This window comes from Tachypleus tridentatus, chromosome 1, assembly GCF_004210375.1.
Source record: "Tachypleus tridentatus isolate NWPU-2018 chromosome 1, ASM421037v1, whole genome shotgun sequence".
Lineage (NCBI taxonomy): Eukaryota > Metazoa > Arthropoda > Merostomata > Xiphosura > Limulidae > Tachypleus > Tachypleus tridentatus.
Window position 1 is genome coordinate 129,863,219 of NC_134825.1, and position 24,780 is coordinate 129,887,998.

At 33.3% G+C, this 24,780-nt stretch overlaps 1 protein-coding gene across 3 annotated transcripts in view; it reads right to left on the reverse strand.

Moving 5' to 3' along the window:
• Positions 1–229: 229 nt before the first annotated feature.
• Positions 230–24,780, reverse strand: part of LOC143223672 (uridine-cytidine kinase 2-B-like) — a 90,013-nt gene continuing 65,462 nt past the window's right edge. The window contains exons 7-9 of one of the 3 annotated variants that reach the window (XM_076451925.1): positions 18,846–18,967; positions 1,667–1,762; positions 230–451 (exon numbers count right to left, since the gene is read on the reverse strand). In XM_076451925.1, the coding sequence (XP_076308040.1) occupies positions 359–451; positions 1,667–1,762; positions 18,846–18,967 (311 nt within the window). In that variant the 3' untranslated portion in view covers positions 230–358. Of the gene's footprint in view, positions 452–1,666; positions 1,763–18,845; positions 18,968–24,780 lie in introns of those variants that run through there. The other 2 variants (XM_076451926.1, XM_076451940.1) reach the window with 2 other exon arrangements.

Below are 24,780 nucleotides of genomic sequence, written 5' to 3' on the forward strand. Positions count from 1 at the left end.
GCACGCCTTAACTCATCTGGCCATGCCGGTCCTGTAGTATAAGTGTGAGAGGCACTTGAATCGTATCTAGGTGTGCAGAAGTATGAAATGATATCAATATACAAATATAGCAGAAAAAAAAAAACACGACAATCTGTTGGAGAAGAATAAACAAAGATAGTTCAAGGTGACCTTATTTACGATAATTACGAGTATTTGTATGACATTTAAATAGTAAAAATTATCAGAATAAGGACAAATAATATTTTTATTCGTTAGCATTACATGTAGACCTAGATAGTTTTTTATTTATGAAAGACATAAGGTTTTACCATTAAAAACACAGATTTTATTTCACATTTATATATTATTTATTCATTTATTTTTGGTTCTTAAGGAACGATGGCTCCATTCTAAGTTCTGAAACAATAGTCATGTCTTGATATTCCTGCATTTTACGGATACGCATAAACTATAAGAAAGAAAAAACGGTTCAAATAAAAAAAATTCACATCTGTACTTTTGACAAAGAATGATCAAAGGTTTGTTATTTCACCTTAAATGTAATAAAAATCAACATCAACTGTCATTCACACTCAGCTGGCCCCCCAGCGGCACAACGGTGTGTTTGCGGACTCACACCCCTAGAAACCAAGTTTCGATGCCCGTAGTAGGCAGAGCACAGATAGCCCATTGCGTAGCTTTGTGTTTAATTCTAAACAAACAAACACATTCAGCTGCGTCATAGGTTAACGATGTTTGTAGAAAACCACAGAATACTAGCTGTACTCTACCCACCACAGGTATCGAAACCGAGTTTCTGGTGTTGTAAGTCTGTGTCACTGGGGACCAGACGGTAGATACATAAACCCATATCTTTTTCACAGTGGAAATTAACTGAAACTACGAAAAATATATTGTTGTAAGCTACAATTTTAACTGCTTAAATAACTTGAATGTTTTTTAGAGATTATAACGTTAACATCGAGAAACGTCGATTAATATATATATAGGTATTTGAAAGTTAGTTGTGAATACGAGTAACGAATTCAGTGAGGTATTTTTTGAGCAGTAATTGAGAACTGAGTGAAGTATTCGGTGCGTGAATCATCGAGTAGTTGTTAATTGAGTAAAGTTACTCAATAAGAGATACTGCTTCTATGAGGTAATCAGTAAGATAGTCGGCATCTGTTATCAATCAGAGAAAATTTTGTTAAATTTTATCAGTGTATTAGGGCTAAAGTAGTGTCAGAGTTTTATTGTTCGGATATTTGTTTGTGAACTAAGTTAGGACTACATCTTGCGTCAAAATGAAAGCAAACTGTAGCAAATGTTACTGAAGAGATAAATTATTTCCCTATACTCGTGTGGGCTATTCGTGCCGTATTTACCACCTAATTAAAAAAAGAATACGCTGAACTACAGAACTCTTTACCACAATATTACCTGACAGTTACTCTTTAACTTTTTAGTTTTGTTATATCAAGACCTATCTGTCCTACATTCAACTGGAGTTTTGTTTTATAACTTTAAAGCATAGAGAATGACTAAACAACACGCGGCAAGCTAACTCAGACAAGAACATCACATATGAAATAATAAATATCGCGGTGTGTGCCGTAAACATTTCCATGAGAGTATGATCAGAAAAGGCTTAGTAAGTTATTTGCTTTTATTATATTTTCACCTTTGTTTTGGAAATCACGGTTTCAACATGGAACATTCTTTTACACTGGAATTTGTTATTTTCCCTTTTAATATGCACAAACCCTTTAGATGATACCTAAAGAAAAGGAAAAAAATAATGCCATCACTCCTTAAAATAACTCACTAAGACAGAGATTAAGAATTTGAAAAATAAGATTTACCAAACGCATTAAGGAATATTAAAAAAATAGTGTAACATTTCGTTACGTATCATTTAAACTGATTTTGACACTAGATGTTCGGCTTCTTTTTTTTTTTTTAATTGCATTGCAAATCCAATCAGCAACGCCATTAGATAAGTTAGTAACTGGGATTAGTTAAATATATCAACTATGATTGTAAGACCTAATCCATAAATGTGAATAGTTACCGAGCTTCTAGAACAGATCACCACCAGGGGGCAACACAAGACAATAAGGAAGGAAAAAGTAGGGATAACGATGTCATAATGTTACGTAGCAAGGACCAAGTTGAACAAGCAGGTGCGTTGCTAGAACAGAAGTTGTTCAAAAAATGTACTGCTGGTGCCAAGAAGTTGCACTACAAGTTGTATGAAAAGCGTGCAGAATTACGTTATAATAACAAAGTCTTAAAACTAATAATTTAATCTAACGTTGATTTTAGAGTTTTGGTTTTTAAGTAAAGTCGGACAATGTCAATGAGAGTATACAGGAAAATGATGAGCTCATCATAGAGTATCCCAAAATTTCTCAACATGTGATTATATCATCAATGTCTAGATTTACTTATGTTCTAAAAGTTACACGTATCATAACGCTGTTACACCTGTCACTCTTTATCATACATATTACCTAAAGTTTGAATGAGGCAAATATTGTAGCAAACAATTTACTTTATATATTTTTATAATTATCCATCATAAAAAGATTTTATTATACCTAATGTTTCATAAATATTGAACGAGAAAGACGATTGTGTTTTTACTATATACAAGTATTGATTAATTTTTTCACTTCTATATCTAATCATATTCCTTGCTTTTCCTGATGGCTTTCACTTTTATTACTGACATCTAATTATCCTGAGAGGGGTGTTTATTTATCAAGCTTAACTTTATAAACTGATTGCCAAAATTCAGATAATTACTATTTCAGAAAATCTTTGTCAAGAACTTACTGACTGAAATGAACAAAAGACAGTTCTTCTTTTTGTTTCTATCTGAAAGTCGTCAACTTAAACAGTTGCTACAACTAAATAAAATAAATAATGCCTTACTGTTTAACCAATCACCTTAATATTATACAAAGTAGTTAAAATAGCAACATTTATGTTTTATATTTATGTTTCTACGAAACATACAAAATTCATAAAACCTTGGATTTTTAGAGCACTGAACTTTCTTCTGCAATATATGTACTATGTGGTTTTAAAGATTATTGTTAAATTCGATAACCTTAATTGTTAGAAAATTCAAAGAAAGTCCACTCTTACATTTTGTCTGAAAATTGAAATTTTTAACACCTCTAACCCAAGTATACATATATATTACTAGTTTGTAACAATATGTTCAAGACATAACACTTTCAAATGTATCTACATTTATTGATAGATCAGGAAATCTATTTCCATATCTTTCAAAATCAGTTTATGTACACCATAACAAACTTGTTATGTAACACGAATGATCTTAGTTTATAAATGATAAAGTACTATTTTCGCATTTCAACCATGTATTATAACAACTGGTCAAAAGCTCAGTCTGTGTAAGTCGACTTAGAATATTTTTTTTTTAAATTAAATATCCATTCAATTGTACTTTGACTATTTACTTAGACATGTGAAACGTATGAGATTTCATTATACAAGGAATGGTAACAGAGTCAGTTGTCTCTGAATACTGTTAATAAGTTTAATCATAAGTGCAGTTTACAATAAACAGTCTAATTTTTCTTTTAATTATCACATGTTATAATTTTTTAAATCTAACTATAAGGAAAGTGATTTTATATGCAGAAAATGACAGTCTCCCTGTAGGGTGTCTCAACTTGTCATCAGTGTCTAAATTTAATTGTATGTTCTATTAAGTTAGAAGTAAAACCATTATTTTAACGACAATCTTATTCTTTCACTAGCTTCACTTTACAGATTAAATACGCCATGTTGAACAATTTAATAATTGCAGTAAGCTTTAAATAAATATTTTCTACAAGAGTAATTCTTTGAACTTTATCATTCAACTTATAAGGCCAAATGCAGTAAATAAACGTCCTTTTCAGGATGAATTGGTGTTAGTTATAGCAATGAAAATCGTCAGTAAATGCAAAAAGTATAATTACATATAGAAGCGAAAACTATAATAAGTACTTTAAATTGTAAAAACACAATCGGCTTTCTCGTTCAATGGTATGATAAATCCTTTCATGATGGATAGTTATAAAATATGTAAAGTAAATTATTTGCTGTAATATTTGCCTTGTTCAAATGGTAGATAGTATGAATGATAAACATTGATATATGTAACAGCATTATTATACTTGTTTAGTTAAAATAGTAGCTTTACTTGTAACTTTTAGAACATAGTTAAACATAGACATTAATTATGTAATCACATGTTGAGACATGTTAAACATCCTAAATAAATTCATCATCCTCTGTTTATAGAAACACTTTTGTTAGATATACATGACTGTTTTGGTTTGAATTTGATATGAATGTTATAATTTAGATAATTTATATAGCGTGAATGTTAAATTTCGTTATTTTTAGAAGTGACAGTTTATCATAATTTTGTTTACGTAGCTGTTCATGAATCAAACATTGTGCAGTTCAGTAGTTGTGAATTGGTGATTGTTATATTATTGTATCATGTCACTAGAGCCTTCTGAAATTTCTCGTTGTTTCAACTGAATATTATTGCGTTATAAGATCTAGTGATATGTAGAATTCTAGACTTCTATCAGGGTATGAGTACGCATTGAATATTTAGTTTGAGAGCTAGATCTAGACTGAGTGATTGTCAATTGAGGATAAAGATCATATTATAAAAAGAGAAATTATCAAAGGTTGTATTGTAATAACAGAGCATAAAAGAAAAATTTGTCTTGTGAACTGTGTGCTGAAATAATAGAACTAGCCTGTGTGGACTCTAACGGAAAAAAGATAATTATTTAAAACAGTTGTGGTAATCAACAGTTATAGTGATGGTTTTAAAGTGAAATTATCGTAGACAGTATTGTAACGACAAAACAAGAATAATAATTTATCTCATCATTGTGTATTCTGGAGTAATTGAACCAGCCTGTGTGGACTTTGACGAAAAAAAGACAATTATTTAAAGCTCTTGATACAACTGTGATGAGCAACAATGTAAAGAACATTTATTTATAAATTTCACTCCTTTTAAGATTGTGTTTTTTGAAACAAGTCAACTTTATTCTATTTGTTTGTTTATTGTTGAAATTCATCATCAATAAATCACGTACTGTAAATATTTCAGCTCATACATAAAACATGAAACTATTCTTAGTAACACTGTTTATTTTGATAAGTCGTATTTAGTTATTTACTTATAAATGTAAAATCAACTTTGGGATAAATTATTATTATTAAGACCTTGTTACTATAATCTCTCCATGATCATCATATCAATGTGTCCTCTAGTGCTACTTCGTGGTTCTAGCAACACTTCCTCAGGACAACTTCTGCTTGTATGGCAATGCTAGCAATGCTCCCTCTTGTTTGGTTCTACTTCTTGGAGCTATAATGTCATTGTCTCTGACGCGTGACACATTGAAATAATCATTTTTAACCCCTTCCCTCCTTATTGCTTGTAGTCAACACACATATGTCACCCTCTCACAGCGTGCCGCTCACAGTTGGGATAATTACTAGCGTGGAACATGACATCATGTGCCCACCATAGTGGTTCATTGGTAACTCATGAAAGCTTATAAAGCTGGAAACCTTATTTCGATGCTTGTGCTGAGCATAACACAGATGGCTCATTGTGTAGCTTTGTATTTTAACAACAAACAAACAAGACATCAAGACTAATTCAGATATATCATATTCGCCACTGATTGTGAAAGATATAGTTGTAATTAAATAACATTATGGAGTCAAATTTTCTTGGATTGCAATTTCTCAACCTCTTTTTGGTCCTGCTACAGAAGAAATTATGACTTTATCCTATGCATTTTTGCGTTCAAACAGACAAAAGTAAATACTGTGTTATATATTATTGTCATCCTACTAATGCTATCTTTGGTAATGCAAAAATGTTTAGATTTAAATAATAACTCCACAACAGTTCACCCAGACCATTTAACAAAACTCCGCTTAATGTTGGTTATCATTTGCTATCGCCGACAATGCTTCTTTACTGCTATTTAAGAAAGAAGGCATTGATTATATTTAGTTATTTTAAACAAGTTGCCAAAAAAGAGATAGTAGAATTGAAAATAATTATATTTTCCTAAACTTGAAATACAACATGTCAGACCAATGCCTTTCTTGAAATTAGACATAATCCTAACTTAACTCAAATTACATTGGATATTATTACAAGAAGAAACATGAGGACAGCTTGTGCTAAAACTGGTGTCAAACTTTTCTAGCATAAAGTAGCATTAGAAATAACAGTACTAAAATCATTTTGTTTAAACTGGACACCTGATGTTAAATTAAAAACGATTATTATAAAATGATACATAATTATTAGTGGTAATAAAGTACTGAGCAAAAATTTTCATTCCCAACCATTTGCCTCCCTACGGTTGATGACTTGGAATTAGAGAAAGTGCAACGCTACCTAGTAGTGCACTAACAAAATTGTCAACTAAACTATGAACACACACACACACACACAAAAACATGAAATAAACCTGCAGACAAATATGCAGGTTGTAAATTAGATTTTAGAGGAAACATTAAATATTACTTTTATTTGGTGTAATATAATCATTGAACAGTTGGTCGCTGTGTAATATCGAATAATATATTAGGCGTAGTATCATAAATCATTTTTATGCTTCAGTTTCTCACAGAACATCTCTCACTTAGGTATTGATCTAACAGGCTCTGGCTATGCTATTGCTTGTGGCATTTATTTTGTTTCGTGTGCATTATTAAATATATTTGTTCAGTAAATATATGTATAATTGGTATTATAAATAATAATAGAAAAAGTAATCTCGTTGCATCATATTAAACACCTAGGTTTGTTTGTTTTTTGGAATTTCATGCAAAGCTACACACGAGGGTTACCTGTGCTAGCCGTTCCTAATTTAGCAGTGTAAGATTAGAGTGAAGGCTGCTAGTCATTATCACCCACCTCCAACTCTTGGGCTAATCTTTTACCAACGAATAGTGGGACTGACCGTCACATTATAACGTTCCCACGGCTAAAAGGACAAGCATGTTTGGTACGACGGGGATTCGAACTCACGACTCTCAGATTGCGAGACGAGTGCCTTAACTACCTGACCATACCTTCAACACTTAGGTATTCCAAGAATTAGAAGAGTGTATAATAATTATAATATATAAACAGAGTTCAACCATCACTGTGTTTTTGTGTTCCCATCATAATAATGAGCTCCGGATTTATTAATTACAGTATTTTCAATGTTACAAACAGTTGTGGGTAGGTGACTGCTCTCCAAAGTAAAAGAAAAAGAAGAAAACTGAGGTATGATACCTACCGCTTGGGGATGTGACTGTGTATGTGTGTGTTTTCTTATAGCAAAGGCACATCGGGCTAACTGTTGAGTCCACCGAGAGAGAAATCGAACCCCTGATTTTAGCGTTGGGCTAGTAAGATATGCTATAGTATTTTTCATTATTAATGTTGAAATACTGATGCAAAAATTAATATTCAATTGATTGAATAAAAAAATTATAAATAAAATTATTAAAATATGTTCGTGAAAAACATAAAAAATAAAAATTAAGGTGCTTTTGTTAGAAGTTTCCCATAGGTATCTTCAGTTTTTAATAAGGTAGTTTAAACAACTTGATTGAACATCTTATCGCATATAAACGCTCGCGTAGGGTCAGAAAACTTGTTAGTTACAGTAAATTTAATGGGTAGCAGTTGAGAGCTACAAAAGTTAATTTAGATTACTTAGTTGGGCTTTTATAACACTAAAATACTTTTTTTTTCCTTCGGAGAGAGTGGTATGCATGTGAGGCGTCATGGGATTGAGCATCCACATTTCGCTCTCCTAAGTTGTATTTTCTTTGACGATTTTATTTGTTTTGTAAATTTCCTCATGTGAGACTAGCGAATGGAGACCCAAACTGATAAGTAGTGTATCCCTACTGTAATGTTGGTCCTACTTTCGAATAATCTCCAAAACCCAGAGCACATTTTATATCCCGCATTATAGCCTGTATCCTGGCATATATATGTATATATACTGATTATTTGAAAAAGAAAACTAATTTTTTTTAATCTAAAACTCCTTCCTCGGACCCTCATCAAATTCCATTCAGCTTTGGTTAATTCCTCCCATAGATTCTAGACCTTCTCCTTATATCTCAATGGAATAGTGGCCCTTTGTCTCATACAATCTTCTTATTTGTTGTAGAGAGACCAGGCTTCCATCCACTCGGATGCCATCTCCTGACAATGGGACTTGAGGAGTGGAATATGCTCTAACATGGGCCAGTTCATGATTGCATTAGGGAGGATAGTAGCATGACTCAGCTTCTTCTGGGATGTCTTATGAAGCAGTTGCTTCATTTCTAGTGCCTCAGAGACTGTAAAGGTGTACATATTTCAAACTCTTCTGGCTGATCCAACGTATACAGTAGAGGCTTTCTCAGTGATGGCAGAATTCACTGTGTGGTGAACCATCTGTTCATCTATACCACTATTGTTCTGGTCTTTGTCTTACTGAAGCCCATCTTACCTTTACTTTTTGGGGACTTGAACATCCCTTAAGATACATTTAGCACTAGAAAGATTTTTAGCTTAGACATTTATCAGTCTCATTGAAGGTGTCAACACATGTGCTGTCTTTTCCTGGTCATTGTGCTATCCCTATGATAGGAAAAGTCATCTTTTCCTCTTTTGGTCTTCCCCTATATGAGTAGCGTAAACGGTGAAGCAGACATTTGCTGATACACTGCTTGAAGGCAAGGATCCTCTAAATAAGATGTATTGACTCTAATGATATAATGTTGGAGACTTTCCAGTGACATCAGAACCTTCATCACCTATTATAGAAAACCGGGCCCTCAGAAACATTAATGCTGATCCATTTACCAACTTGATGAGCTTTCCCAATTCAGACGTGTCAGCAAGCAATGCATCTTCATACATAAACTAGTTACAGAAAAAAAAATCATAAGCACGCTAGAGTAACTATGATGTTAATAATTTGATGAAGATTCCATGATAGATCAGTAACTGGAACTAAAATGAGTAAGGCTGAAGTTCAAAGTGAGAGACTAATTGTAGCTTGAACCTGACATTAAATTTTAGATTCAAAGTCAAAGACTAACTGAGTTCCAATTGAACAAATGTTCAATCGAGTGAGTAGATTAAGGATCGTCAAAACAATCAGTTAGGACAATGAACTCCTAGAGAGCTTCTTCTGCAACTGCCTGGTTTTGAAAATGTTTATTGTTCAATAAGGTGGATGAAGCAGAACCTCCAATACCAATTCGTTCAATTTTTGAACCTTGACAGGTCTCATAACGCCGATTTTGTTGATCTTCAATCAACTCATGTGGAACACACTTATCCAACTTTTTAGTGTTTCCACTCGTACTCAGGTGTTTGGCAATGTTTGATTTGCTTGTGCCTAACTCTTCTGCAAGCTCATGTACTGTTGTACGAGGGCCTATCTGAACTGCTTCCCTTAATGTGTTTCATCTAAGGACGGCTTCCTTCCACGACCTTCGTGATCTTCAAGACTTTCATTTCCATGTCGAAACCTTTGGAACCAACGCTGAACTATACGTTTAGTAACAGATCCAAGGCTAAATGCGTGTTGAAGTTCCGTGTAGTTTCAGTAGCTTTTCATCCAAGTTTGAAGTCGTAGAGGAAAATCAAATGAAAGTCCTTCTTGTCCATGCTGTCTTGGGGGTTGCGAAATTTACTCTGTGTAGAGTTGAAACAGCAGACAATCAAGACACCTTGTAAGCGACAAAAGTTAGATCAAACCAACCAACCAACGACAAGTTACTCAATATTCAGCTTCTAAATATTATCGTGCGAATTCTGACATTTATTTCTGGACAACCTAATACAACTAAAAGTGTCACGCGCTCATTAATATCTTAACTTGATATATCCTTGTACTATTCTTATAAGGAAAACCAGGAAAAAATTGCAATATAATCACCAGTTTAAAAAATGTTCAGTGAAGCAACAAATAAAACTCATTCTTGCCTAGTGTGAGTACCTTTGTTATTATCACACCTTTCATGAAAAATTCACCTCCTGCAGAATGCTTCAACAGTCAAATTAAAACATTTTGTCAGCATTAATGAAAATCACAGGCACATTATGTTTTTATAATAATATTTTCTAGGTATTCATCACAGTTAATCTCATATTCACCAGATCTTTAAGATGCTGTTAAATCCTTTGTCTCCATGCTTTCTTCATTTTTTTTCTCATTATTATTAGGTACTAACATTCTCTTTCAGTAAATATTTCATTTATTTTCATTTTTCTAAACAATGTAATTGCTCAACATGCACATCCTGCTACATATACATTTGATTACAAAGTTATAATGCTATATACCTATACTTACACCTATTTTCAGGTACTCTCCTAGTATATAGTTTGTCATCGTCCACTTTCATAAGGTTAAATTTACATGATAAAATTATAATTGTTAGTGATATAATGCCATCCAGAGGCCTCCAAACTCATCTCATTTCTATTTCAGGCTTCATGATATAAATATGTCACTGATAAAATTCAGATTAATAAAAGCTTTAGAAGTAAAATCTATTTACTGATATTTGTGCATTTACTATTAAACTCTAATACGTACTTAGTGAATGCCGGGTCCTCACAATTACCATAGGTCTGACACATCCTCCTCCAAGATAGATGCTAAATCTAGTAAGCACCAGGTGTTATGTTCTGTAAAATTCTCACCACTCAGCTAGATGGAACGATCTTCTCAAGACATCAAATGTCGATTTGCATCATAGAATTCACCCATTGCCTCAGAAAGCAAAGGATCACAATGCCCTTTCAATCATTGATTTTAGAATCATACAGTTTTCCTAAGTGTTGATAATCGAGTAAAAATGCATTATATCTCAATGTTCTTTCATAACTTTGTAAGCAAGGAATATCATTTCATTTCAGTCCATGATTTTGCAGACAGTGATTGTACAAACTGTAAATAACCAACTAATTGTTATAGCATTGAAAATAGTAGAGTGGTAAAACTGCAGCTTAGTGCATACATTATACTTTCAATACTGCTCAACGGTTTAGAGGCAAGGAATAATGATACTCTTTCATTCAACAGTCTTTCAATTACCTGACTATTGATAATCAGGTAGAAATTACACACTGTAATTTGGAAAAGAATGTTATTTTCTTTCAATTTTCATGTACTGAAATCAATGATCATCCTAACCTTTAATAATTGAGTGATAGTCGCAAAATGTTATCAATAGATTTTCCCAGACCTCATTATAAAGTATGCAATAATAGTATTATCTTTAACTATGAATCTATGATGCGACTGCTTTATATTCATCTACAGTTACAGTACTGTGTAAAAGTATCAAAACAAAATAAAAAATTACAGTTGGAGCTGCTTTCAAAGAACAATGGAAGGAAAATCAAAGGTGAAATATTTAAATTTAGTACAACCGAAACTCACCAAAAGTGCTTGAGTTATTACCTTGTATATTCCCCTCTTGCTTTAATAACTCTTGGTAGTCTTTCAGGTATTATTGAAACACATTTAATCAAAGTATCCTTTGAGATTTTACTCCAGGTATGTCTAATATACTCCGACAAAGTTTATTTGGAAGTAAATTTTGATCTATCAAGTTTTGGATCTACCAAATCCAAGATATGCTCAAATGTGTTGAGATCAGGGCTCTGTGGGAGCTACTGCATCACCTGAATGATGAAGCTTTTTGCTTAGCTAAGTAATTTCTCCATAGGTTGGTTGAGTATTTGGGGTCATTATCTTCATGGTAGTAGAATCCTTTACCAATAACACGCAAACCACTGGTTCTACCGTGACGGATCAGAATCAGATGGTACTTGCTCTGGTCCATTATTCCATCTATTTTACAAATATCTTTTGTCGTCTCAGCAGAGCAACACCTCTAAACCATCCCACTACCTTCCCCATGCTTCATGGTAGGTGCTATGCATTGAAGTATATTTCACCCTTCTTCCACCAGACGTACAACGTACACTTTGAAAAAAATATTTCAAACTTGCACTCATGCGTCCATAACACCCTTTTTCAAGTACCAAAGTCCAGTTTTTGTACTTTTTAGCAAATTTCAATTTCTTGACAATATTTAGAAATCGAAGTAAAGGTTTTTTAACTGCTACATAACAAGATATTCCATTCCTGTCGAGTCTTCTTGATACTGTAGATCTGAACACTTTTCTGTCATTTAGTACATGGTTGTTTATCTCATGCTAAAGATCAGTAGCAGTTTTTCTTCTGTCCCGAAAGTTGCTTAAACAAAGATACTTAACGTTAGTACTATTGCATTTAGGTGTTTTGCCTCTTCCTTTCATATTTTTAAGTTTACCTGTCTCGGTCTCAAGATCTAGCATCACGTAAAACTTTTATGCAAACTCTCTTCTCTTCTGGGCCTTGACATGACAACAAAACTTAATATATAGTGTTTGTCAAGGTTTATTTGTGGAGTACTATTAAGTTGATTTCTTCTAGCACATACAGATACCATATGCTAGCTCCTTGCTAGCTTCTTTCTATATAGTTAAGACACTGCATAGAGTACCATGAAAGTTATTTCAGGACCCTAAATTTTATCAGTATGTTCATTCAAACAGAACCCTTATGGCATGCTCTTGGTACAAGTATACAGGAATTTTAAAGAATGATAAGCACTCTCACCCTGGCTCATTTAGGAAAAGAAAAAATCTAACTATAGGTATTCAATAGCGTAACAAATCTGTAAAGAACCACCACCCATTTTCTGGTTGAGTTACGCCATATGGTTACTTTAGCCTAAATGGAAAGTTATTTTTAGAAACAGCCCCTTCCTCTTCTAGGATAAGAGGACTTCGTCTTTTCAATTTCCCCTACAATGTGATTTACACTCACACTAAAGGGTAAAAGGAGGAATATTCATATTATATATTTAAGCCGAAAAATTTTCAACAGATGAGACCTGGTAAGAGGGGAGTAATAATAGTTTAAGACAGTATTAGACCGCCATGAAGTTATATAAAGATAGTCTGAGGCAACCTTATTTTATAAACACAAAATAAATAGATATTTCTTTAAAAAACAAAAAAATCCTTTGTATTTAATAACAATTGACTCCCTTCTGCTCCTTCCCTCCCCTAAATTAAAAATGCTAGAAACGCCACTGCATTTAGTGTTTGGAATAAAAGCTTGAATAGTCTAATTATTTATCACCAGTTCTTAACTCGGAGATATAGGAATATAATATATATAGTTTGAAACTCTACCAGTCATTGTAGACATTAAAAAACTAGCTCAACAGTAGAATAGATCCTGTCATTCACGATGAAGAGCAGTTACACAAAAGGGTTATTAAATAAATAATTATTTTTCAATTCGACGTTGTGAGAGTATATTCTTTTATTGTAAATACCTGTTAATTAATGACCTTAAGCCATACTTGGTGGCAGACATCTTTGTTTACACTTGTCAAACAAACAACGATCGCTAAGTTGGGCAGAAAATAACTTGTTATTAAGATTTGTGTTCCTATAAGAATTAAATAAATAAATAAATTATTTTTTGTTCAGTAAGTTATTGTTAAGAATAAAATCGGAAACTTAATTTTTATTATTGAAGTAATTGATCAAATATTAACAGAACTACGTATTTTGTGATGTAAGTTGGTTTTAAAACATTCGACAGTTACTTGAGGTTCGAGACAAAACACAAAGACACTGTGCACACATATTTCGTGACGTTTTTTTTATCAAATTTTCTAATTTATATGTCTTAAACTTTAGAAAAAAAGGATTAAAAGGAACGCAATTTTAATGGTGTCCAATATTAAAAAACGTTAAATGACAACAACCGTCGTTTATAATAACATTATTTATTACAATAACAACACTGGAACATTTTTACTTTCCTTTTTTTCTTTTTGGAAAATAACGACAACGTAATTACGATCATTTATTTAGAGAATTTCTGTTTGGTTTATTTCGGATTTCGCGCAAAGCTACACGAGGGCTATTTGCGCTAGTCGTTCCTAATTTAACAACTTAGCAGTGTAAATCTAGAGGGAAGGCACCTAGTCATCACCACCCACCGCCAACTCTTGGACTACTCTTTTATCAAATAATAGTGGGATTGATCGTAATATTTTAACGCTCACACAACTGAAAGGGTGAGCATGTTTGATGTGACGGGGATTCGAACCCGTGACCCTCAAATTACGAGTCGAGTGCCTTAACCACATAGCCATGTCGGGCCTTAGAATTTCGGTATTGGAAGGGTACGAGTAATCAGCGAAAAAAAAAACACAATGGCATGTTAAATACAACACAGGTGGTTACCAAAATGAAGAGATTTAGAAAATATTGTACAGTTATTGTTACAAAACTTCACCTTCCTTTTGTATTATTACCAATAAATTATTAATTACAACTATCGCTCAACACTTCAGAAATGGTTGTTATAAACTTGTTTGTTTAAAGCAGAGCCACATTAAGCTATTTGTTGTGCCCACCGTAGGGAATCGAACCTAGGATTTTAGCGTTGTAAGTCCGTAGACTTACCGCTGTTCCATCGGAGGACTTTGGTACAAGTAACATTTAGTTAAGACGTAGTCAATGTCTTAATACAAGTCTTGAAAGTTCTGGAATTAAATTAATGTAGACAACAGAACCAAAAGAGTGTGGATCAAATGTTATTTTACGTTTTCTGTGTAATATTAGTATTTGTAGTAAATTATTAAGACTATGTCCCTAATTTTGAACTTGTGATCAGAGCAAATGCACTTAGTTAGAAGTACACTATCCATCTAAGGAATTAACATCACTCTAATAATGTACCTACAACTAAAATTGCAAAGAATATTTTGTCGTTTCACACAAATCCAAACCCATAACTCAGAGCTTCACCCCAGGGCCAATCCGCATCCCATATGGATAAATAAAACAATCGCTTACAAATGCATATAGTCTCATATTAAGTGCTTCATGCATATTTTCAACTTGAATAGTACATTCTTTTGCTAATGAGCTAAACAAACAAATCAGCGATCCCTAAGTTCGCTAATTGCCGCTAATAATTTAGGATTCCTAACCAGAGAAAGGATAGTTAGTTCGCAGCACCTGTCACCTATATTACTTCTCTCAACTGAATTTCACGATTGATTGTCAAGGTAACAATGTCCCCGCAGCTCAAAGTGCAAAAATGTTCAACGCAATAGCGTATTACGAACCTTGCACCTTCGCACACATAACCGGAAGCATCCAGCTCATGCCATATACTGATCAACAAACAAGTCACGATTAAAAAAAAAAAAAAAGATTTTTCTAACTTTCAAATATTCGGGATAGAACTAGAATTCATATACTAAAAGTATGGCTCAAAGTTTCAAGTATTTTATATTAGAAAGGTAAATTTAAAATAAAGAAATAAAAGGATTTTTCTGGAATAAAGATAAAAGTATTAACAAAAATGCTTTAACAGATATTTTAGCGAGCATGTTTGGTGTGACGGTGTATCGAACTTGCAGCTGTGCCTTTCTTTATACTAAAGTAACTTGTAATGTTGTGGAAGATAACTACTTATCAGTTTTTTAATGTTTAGTAGTACAACTATGAACTGATTATTCTCTGTAATCACGTGTTATACAGGTACATGTCATTGTTAGTTTGGTGCTTTGATTGATGTGAGTATTAAGTCTAGATTTCGCTAAAATGCTTTTTTTTGTACGAAGTTCGAAAAGTGGGCTATCTATCTGAGGTTATGATGAAAGCCAAACTTAATAAAATTTCAAGATTTTCTTTTAAGAATTAAATGAGTAAAGTGTCATAGAATGATATACGTATGAGTGCTATAGTACAGCATTAAAAATAAACGAACTTCTGTTTCGAGCCCTAAAGTATGTGGCCTGGTGGTTAGTGCGCTCGTCTCGTAATCTGAAGGTTCGATACCCCATCACACCAAACATTTTTAATAACTATTATTATGCATGTTGCTGTTTTTTGTATATAAAATATATTTGTGTTAAATGTGTGTGTGTGTGTGTTTTCCTATAGCAAAGTGACACCAGGCTACCTGTTGAGTCCACGGAATTTGCGTTAAGAAAAAAATTGTGTGTATCAATCTTGTTGGGAAATATCTTAAATTTAATACGTGTCGACATTTAATTAACTTCTAAATACAAATTCAAATTTCCGGCTATTTCAAATCATAATATGTAACGCACATAACATCGGAGACTCGTCCGAGATAAATTATAATAACTAACATAAACTAAAGTCATTTTATTTAAAACAAATAATAAAGAAAGGCCTAAAGCATAATTAATTTGAAACATAAATTACTTCATTTGTGATAATTGAATCACTTAGATTTATTCATTCATTTATTTACCATGTTATTAAGCTGAAGTTGCAGAATTGTCTATCGGCGCCGTCCATCGCGGGATCAAACTGTGAACTTATAAATCTTCAAGTTTATGGCTGACACAGAGAATCTTCAATAAATTATCATATTTAATCTGCCATTGTGGCCACAGGTCATGTGTTAATTTCATAATTTCATTAAAATCCCAGATCATAAAAGATGTATCTCAACGAAACCCTTGAATGTTGTTACTCAATGAACGTTCGGTTTGAATTTAAACAAGAGTACGCTTAAAAATGCAGTAGTTTTGCAATGTTTTTTTTAAATATGTTTAGACTTAGTTTTAAAAGTACGAAGAAAAACATTCAGTGCAAAAGAATGTGTTTTATATCACAAAAATATTTGTTAAGACTATTTTGTACACATGAGAAATATAAACTAATTTCTGACCATCAACCATGCGAACAATTTATTTTCCAACTTAAATATTCTAAGATATAAATTATAAAAAATAACACGAACACAAATAACATATTTTTTATTTTTAATACTTTCATCAAGAACGATATATAATTTTATTTCCTTCGAACTGGAGGATTTATACGTATAGAATTCTCCTAAATCTGTAAAAGGAAGTTAGAATGCACAGTTTATTTTAACTGGTCGACGATGTTAAATGCTCTCTTCAAGTTATCACTACATTCTTTTAGATATGAATAGTAACAATCGTCTTTTGAACTACAACCGAGAAGGTTAAGTCTTTAAACCGAGGATTAATAACCATGGATACTAATATACGAACTATACCAGGAATCTTCAAATACTTTTTAAGAGGGTCGGATTGGGAAAAGTTGGGAGTAACGGGCATACTGCACATGTTGAGCAACGTGGTATATATTATACAAAGTAACGTTGGTATTTTTTCCAGAGGAAAAGGGTGGTTTCATGTCCGTGTTGCATTGCGAAATAATAATAATAATAAGGTACATTCCTTCATCATAGGTTGATTTATGATGTTAAAGTTTTCCAATGTTTATTTGAGTTTGTTTGTTTTCGTAACTTTTATCTACTCTCAGAGGACAACTTGGTTTATCTTCTCGAACAGCCCTTTTGACCTATTTCACCGAATCAGCATTTATTCTGTACTTTAACTTTTATAAAATCCCATTATCTGTTCATTATAATTTCAATAGCTAAGGTCTAGATGATGGCTTCTAACAAGATTGAGCTTGACTGTTAAATAATTTACTCATTCTGTTTTAGTGATGCCGTATTAATTTATTGACTACTTTGTAAAATCCGTGAGCTACTACTCTCCTGATATCGCGCAAGTTTAATGTAGGTTTCACTGAGATCATCTCACACCAGATTAAGCTACACGTATTTCTTCCTATTATAGTCAAACTTTAATTCGTGAAATAGTCGAGTAGCGCTTTTGTTTGTTTGTTGCTAAACACAATGGTACCCAATGTTTTAGCTGTGTGTTGCCCAACGCAAGTATCGAAATTCAATTTTGAGCACTGTAACCCCTTAGGCTTGAAACTGAGCCACTGAACGTCTGGAGGAACGAAACTGTAACTATGTTATTTTCATGTAATACATTAATTACACAATACACACAATCAATGACTGGAAGTTTTAAAGAAATAAAAAATACGTTATTTTTAGTTACACCCATAAGTAAGAATTATTCGAAATACACCCGTGCATTATTAGATGCATATGATTATTCTTTGATTACTTTATTATTGCCAGTGCTTCATATCGTGTAACAAGAAAATATTAAAGGTATGAAACAGAAAAGAGAGATACTCCTCTGAAGACCTTAAATTTAGAATTCAGTAATTAATACTACTCTTCTTTAAGCATAATTAAACTAAGCTCTTAAACATGAGACTGTAAGTTGCGAGAATCTCAATACTGTTTTAAGAAACGACTACAACATAAAAAAATAATATTTTTCCTTTTTCACACACATATGCTAAACATCAACTTCATATGTTATATATTTTTAATTTCGAAAAAATATAATTCAAATTTGCAGCTCTCGGGAATATGAAACATCGAAAATTCTATAAATTTGTTAGGAAAATAATTTGCGAATTATAAGTAACAATACATACGGTTAAGCCTAAATCTAGCACCAATAATATTAAAAATAAAATATTTTTAAAAGTGTAGTGACGTTATTATTAAAGACTAGCCAAAGCATGTAAAACTACATATTTAAACATTAAACAATAACTGTATCTAACCAGTATCTAATTTTTTTAATTACAAACTTAATTATCTGTTGAAACTGATCTGTTTTTCTTAATTTAAGTTCACAATATGTCAAATCCTTGTCTCCGTCACCTCGTAATGTATAACAGAATTTGAGAAAGATATATCATCCACTCTTAAAATTAAAATATGTCAATGAGGCCGTGTTACTTGAGAGTCAGAGTAGTGGCGCGATCTAACGATCCTTCTATCGTGATTTATACCTTGAATCTGAAACCGAGAGTGGCTCTGAAGAAGGTCGCGAATAGTTTGAACAATCAAATCGATGGCCACTAAAAGAAAGAAAATAAGTGATCATGTACACACGCATTTCAAAAACCACCTATTTGAGTTACTATACTTAGTGTTGTTGTTGTTTTTAAATATCAGAGAAAAAAGTAAAGTTTGTGACAGGTAAGGGGTATTGTTTCATAAAGTAGTAATATACTAACAGAAGTCTTTGTTTCGCTACTATAACCATCAACAAGTCATAATTACAATGAAATGTTGAAGACACTGCTTAAAAATCCTTTTTATAGTTGTCTAAACGCGCAACAGTAACTTTTTGTAATCATTTCTCGCAGTCTCTAGCGGTTTTAAAAGTTGTTATGTGTCTTTTTTCTTTAAATATTTCATATGCATTTGCTTCATTTTCTTCAAACATTGATTCTATACCAAAAGTGATTATTTCATTCATATTTTAAAATCAGTAATGTTTTATTAATTCTGGTCACTCAATTGTTTTTCAACACCTATAACTGAATATTAACGTATTAAAACAATCCAGTGGTAGAAAAGTTTATTGCATCATCCAATTTTTTCACAGCATCCTTGTTAATCATCTACTGTAGTACGTTTGTCACAGTTAAGTTATTTATAAAGGAATATATATGTATTTAAATAACTAAAATACGAGTCAGTTTACACCACACAATGCCCATAACCATTTTATATTAGTTATGTATAATCTTATAAAATTTCACAAGAAATAAGAAAAACATGAAAAAATTTGCTGGCACAATAACTTTTACCTCACTTTATGTCAGAGAACTGTTGGAATTACAACGTCCTTGGTTAGCAATTACGTTACAAAATTTCAGAACATCATATATATTTCAAATATCATGATCATTACTATAATCACATAATAACAAATTAATATTTTTTTTGTTTTTACACATGATGTGTTTAGCCTGCCTAAAATCTTTAATTAATATCCGTTTTCATTAAATATCTGTGGAACGATTAATCGCAATTTCGTTCAAGTATTATAATTGGCAGTGGCTTCATGAACTTGTAATCATTACAGTTTATCTTTACTTACTTGCACTTAAGTATAGGACAAGTGCAATAAAATTGCAGTCGTGAAAAGCTTTAAGTCAAATGCAATGGCCACACAATATAATGTTGAATTAGGTTTAATGATATGCAAGAGCCCCTAAAACAAACTCTAGAAATCTTTATTATCTGTTCTTAGGATATTGCTTAAAACAAATTTTCACATTTCATTTAATAAGAAAATTGTTTTCAATTTTTTCCTACATTTCACACTTAAGATTTCAGTATCCCTTAGTAAGTACATGCTACGTGTTCCTAGTAGATTGATCAAGCACATTTTCACACTTTACTTAGTAGGAAAATGGTCTGTAATTGTTTTCTGCTTATCACGTTTTCTCAGCTTCCCTCAGGTCTCTCACAATGTCAAGCTTATCTTAAACAGCCCTGTTTAGCATTTCTCAGCGAGATAGGAGATCACGAAGTCTACTATTATGTTGCGCATTATGGTAACTGAGATTTACTGCAGCAAACTAGGATGGGACACTATATTTCCTTTTCATTTTGAAGAGATCCAGAATGGCAACAACATTCAGAATTTCACCAACATCCACATCTTGGTCCACTTTAGATTACTGGCTAACTATTATCTGTGGGTCCTCTCACGATACGCGGCTCATTGAAGGAGACATTACCCTCATCAGCTTTTGAGGTGGGTTCATCTGACAGGAAAATCGCCTGACAATGCGCATAACTAAGACGACATAAGGTAGCAGAATCTCAAGCGTTATGCACAATCAAGATGCCCCGATACAAATCTATCATTCTTGGTTGATGTCTTTGATGTGGTACACCGATCTCTTACTATACTTGGTCATGAATAAAGAAATGACATCCCATCCAAAAGTTATATGTAGCTGGTTATAGTGGAAGGCAGAAACTTGAGTCTTTTCGTTTTACAGTGGATCCATTTCGGAAAGGATGTGGTAACCCTTATTTCTGAAGCTGAGGCAGAATCATGATTAACGTTGTCTATGTTTTTTGTTGTATAGATAGTCTCATCCATGGACAAATCAAAGCCTCTACCAATCCACCAAACCGTTTTGGTCTACGAGTACCAGTAGCATTGAAACAGAGCCACACCGTGAAAGAATTTTCTTCTCCCTCTTTACGGCAGCAGAGGCGAGAATAGATGTGGGCTTTCTTATGTAAAACAGATCACCTTTGTCAAAGTTTGAGACGGGGTCTCAGTTCACTAATTTTCACTTAAAGTTCTGGTTGCTTTCAGGTACTGCTCCCACATCTGCAGGTGTTACCTCCCCATAACCCTTAAAAAATAAGATTGATCTTAGATATGTGTTGCTCCTTAAAGAAATATAGCCTCCTTTTGCTTTATTAAAGGTTTATATTGACATTCATCTTTTGGCCAAAGCAATGGATATTTTCGATCAGCATGTTATCACTGAGCGTAATCCCCTTAGATTTGGGATAGAAAATCCACAGGTAAAGGTTTTTTTCTAACTACGCATATTTGAGATTACACAACCATGTGCACTCGCCAGACTCAGCTAGTGCTTGTTTTGCTTCAATATTTCTGACACTCTGTTACGACCTGTAGCAGCAGCTTTCACTAAACACATCCATTAAATGAAACTAGATGGTACCGAGATGTCCTTGCTTTTTAAGGCATTTCTTTCTTACGTGTATTTAAGATCTCAACACGATGACGTTCCTTCACAATTTTAAAAAAACTGGCATACTGTTATGTACAAGTCAAATTAAGGGTTAATTCGCAATTTAAAATATCCTGCTTTCATAGAACTTTATCTACATCAAAGTTTACACATCAACGTAACAAGAGACATGCAGAGTTAAGTAATCTCATTTTCTGTGTTGGAATATCAACTAAACAGTAAAATTGCCTATGTAGAGATGGCTCGAATTGTTCACCATGCGACATTTTAAATATCTTCTCAATAAGTCATCAGAACTTTACAATACTATGCAGTTTTTCCTTTTATAACAATATATATGTAATGACCAAGTTACAAATTCTTGGAATGTCTATTAATATCATCGTAAAACATTTGAATTTCTTGTACTTCTTTTTTGATTACATGACAACTCAAAAACAAAACAATAATGTCAACTAATTTCACTGAGGTGGCATAGTTTCAGAGTATCCGTTTTTATCAGTATTATTAATAACCAGTAGTAAGTGAAAAACAAACCATAATTCTATTGTAAAAGGTGTTTTCATTAGCCCCTGAAATTACTGTTTATACAGAAATTTGGCGTTTCTTCAAAAATCTTAAATACTGGGTGAAATAGAAACTCCCAGCCAATAACAAACAATAAATAATACAGTTGGGACTTCATTGTATTTAGAACCTAGTTATAAATACAACCTTCCTATGTTTATTGAAACATTGCATTAAAAATACAAGCAAATAAGTAAAGAAAAACGTTTAAGAAAAACAAAAGGAAGTAAATGGCTAATGCCAATCTTTCAATAACAATTTAAGCAAGATAATAGGGGTAACATTTGCATCATTCCTATTATATTGTTTGCATTTTTTTTGAAGGATTGATATTAGCCATCCTTCCATTTACTTCCTTTTTTTAATTATTGGACCAGTTAGTAAACTCATAACGGAAAATAACTGATTGCACGCAAGTCTTCATCCGGATATTAAGTATCAACTTAATGTAATATTGGTATTCGAGTGCTGACTGTATTAAAATGAGCATCAGTTTTCACACATACAACTGCTAGATAATCGTCATTCAAAGATGTGCCTAATTGTCGTAATAAAGAAAACATTACAGAATGTTCTGCGCCGTACAACCACCGTCTCTGTATGTGCGCCTCTTCATTCGGGCGACTATACTTTTCATCATGACCTGCAATAGTTCGTGAAAAATGTTGGTCAAAACCCCCCAAAAATTTGTTTTCAGTTCATCTACAGCGCATTTAAATGTAGTTATTTTCTTTTTTCTACTCTAAATTGAGCGGTATTAGGATGATTTATGGATTTCCCACTACCAGGGATTATTTTTTATCCTTTTACAACCTGATTACGTTAATTTATACTTTCTTGCGCTGAATATTTACAACAATAAAAAAATACTGGCTCTAATTCTTGTATTCGGCTATGATCTGTCCAGCAGTATCTAGTAAGCACAAGCAATGCATTCCCGATGCCTAGTCGCACTGTTGAGTACCCAAAGTCAAAATTACGCGAGGGCAGTTCAGGATGTAAATTCGGCCTTTCTCCTAGCTATAGATTATTAACCTTTGTTTTGTTTGTTTTTTGAATATCGTACAAAGCTACTCGAGGTCTATCTGCACTAGGCGTCCCTAATTTAGCAGTGTAAGACAAAAGGGAAGGCAGCTAGTCATCATCACCCACCGCCAACTCTTGGGATACTCTTTTACCAACGAATAGTTGGATTGACCGTCTCATTATAACACCCTCAAGGCTGAAAGGAGGAGCATATTTAGTGCAACGGGGATTCGAACCCGTGACCCTAAGATTACGTCGAACGCCTTAACCCACCTGGCCATGCCAGGCCAAGTTATTAACCATTGCAGATTCAATATATGGGTTAAATAGCGAGTGATAATACATCAGAGCGAGTATTATGGTTTATAATTCCTTACCTATTGATGATACATGGGAAATATCTTGATAAGCACTGTTCATAAGGGACACAGTGAAACAAAAACTTATATTCTACTAAAACTGAAAAGTAGAACAACAAACTTTAGCCATTATTCATTTAAGAAAATGCACAACAGATTGTTGGAAGCCGCCATGCCAAATAATCTTGAAAGGTGACAGGACCGGCACGACGGTATTACTCACCCAAAAATTCAGTGTTCGGGTAATATCGTCACCTGGCAGATCAAAGGAAAATCCTGAAAATTCCCAATTTACAATTTAATTGTTCTAGATAAATGAAACATATGTCAACATGAAATTTAAGTTACAATACCAATTCTGGGAAGCGATAATTTTCACATATAGCGTGTTTGTAGCAGCAATCAAGTGTGGCGTGTAAACAACGTGGGAATGAAGGGCAAATCAATGCTCTATAATAGTCTATATGATTCAATCTACAACCCTTATTCTGAATTTTACAGATGTCATCCCAATTAGCTATCGGGAAGAAGAGGCGGCAGTACGATGAAGGGCAAATGGCACGAGCCATTGCAGCCATCAGGGGCGGTATGTCAAAGATGGATAACGCAAAGCGGTTCAATGTCCCCCGCATGACCCTCTCAGACAAGATTGAAGGGAAGACGAAGGAAGTTTGTCCTTTAGATCGGCTGCCAATTCTGCTTATATCAGAAGAAAATGTATTAGTGAAATACTTAGTCAGCATGGTCAAGATAGGATATCCCTTGACAAGGCGTGATCTTTGTCAGGAAGTAAAAAAAATTCTTCTGAGAGATGGGAGGAAATATCCGCTCAAAGACAACTTGCCAGGTATGTTAAACTTCAATAAGACATACGATTTCGCTTCGTTGAAAAAGCTGAGATATGAAAAATAACCATTTTTATTTCTTCTAGAGAGAGACTGGTATCTGGCTTTTGTGAGACGACACCGGACAGTTGTCTGAGAGGAAGCCACAAAAGCTGGGGAGAGAGAGAACAATGGTCACCCGGGAGAAGCTGCAGAATTGGTTCTCGGTATGGTGCAGATTTCTACAAGAGGAGGTTCCGGATCATGTGGAAATCTTGGCCGATCCAAGACAGGTGTTCAATGCAGATGAGAGCAGATTTCCACTTGTCACCTCGTGGTGCAAGGCATATCTATCAGGTTG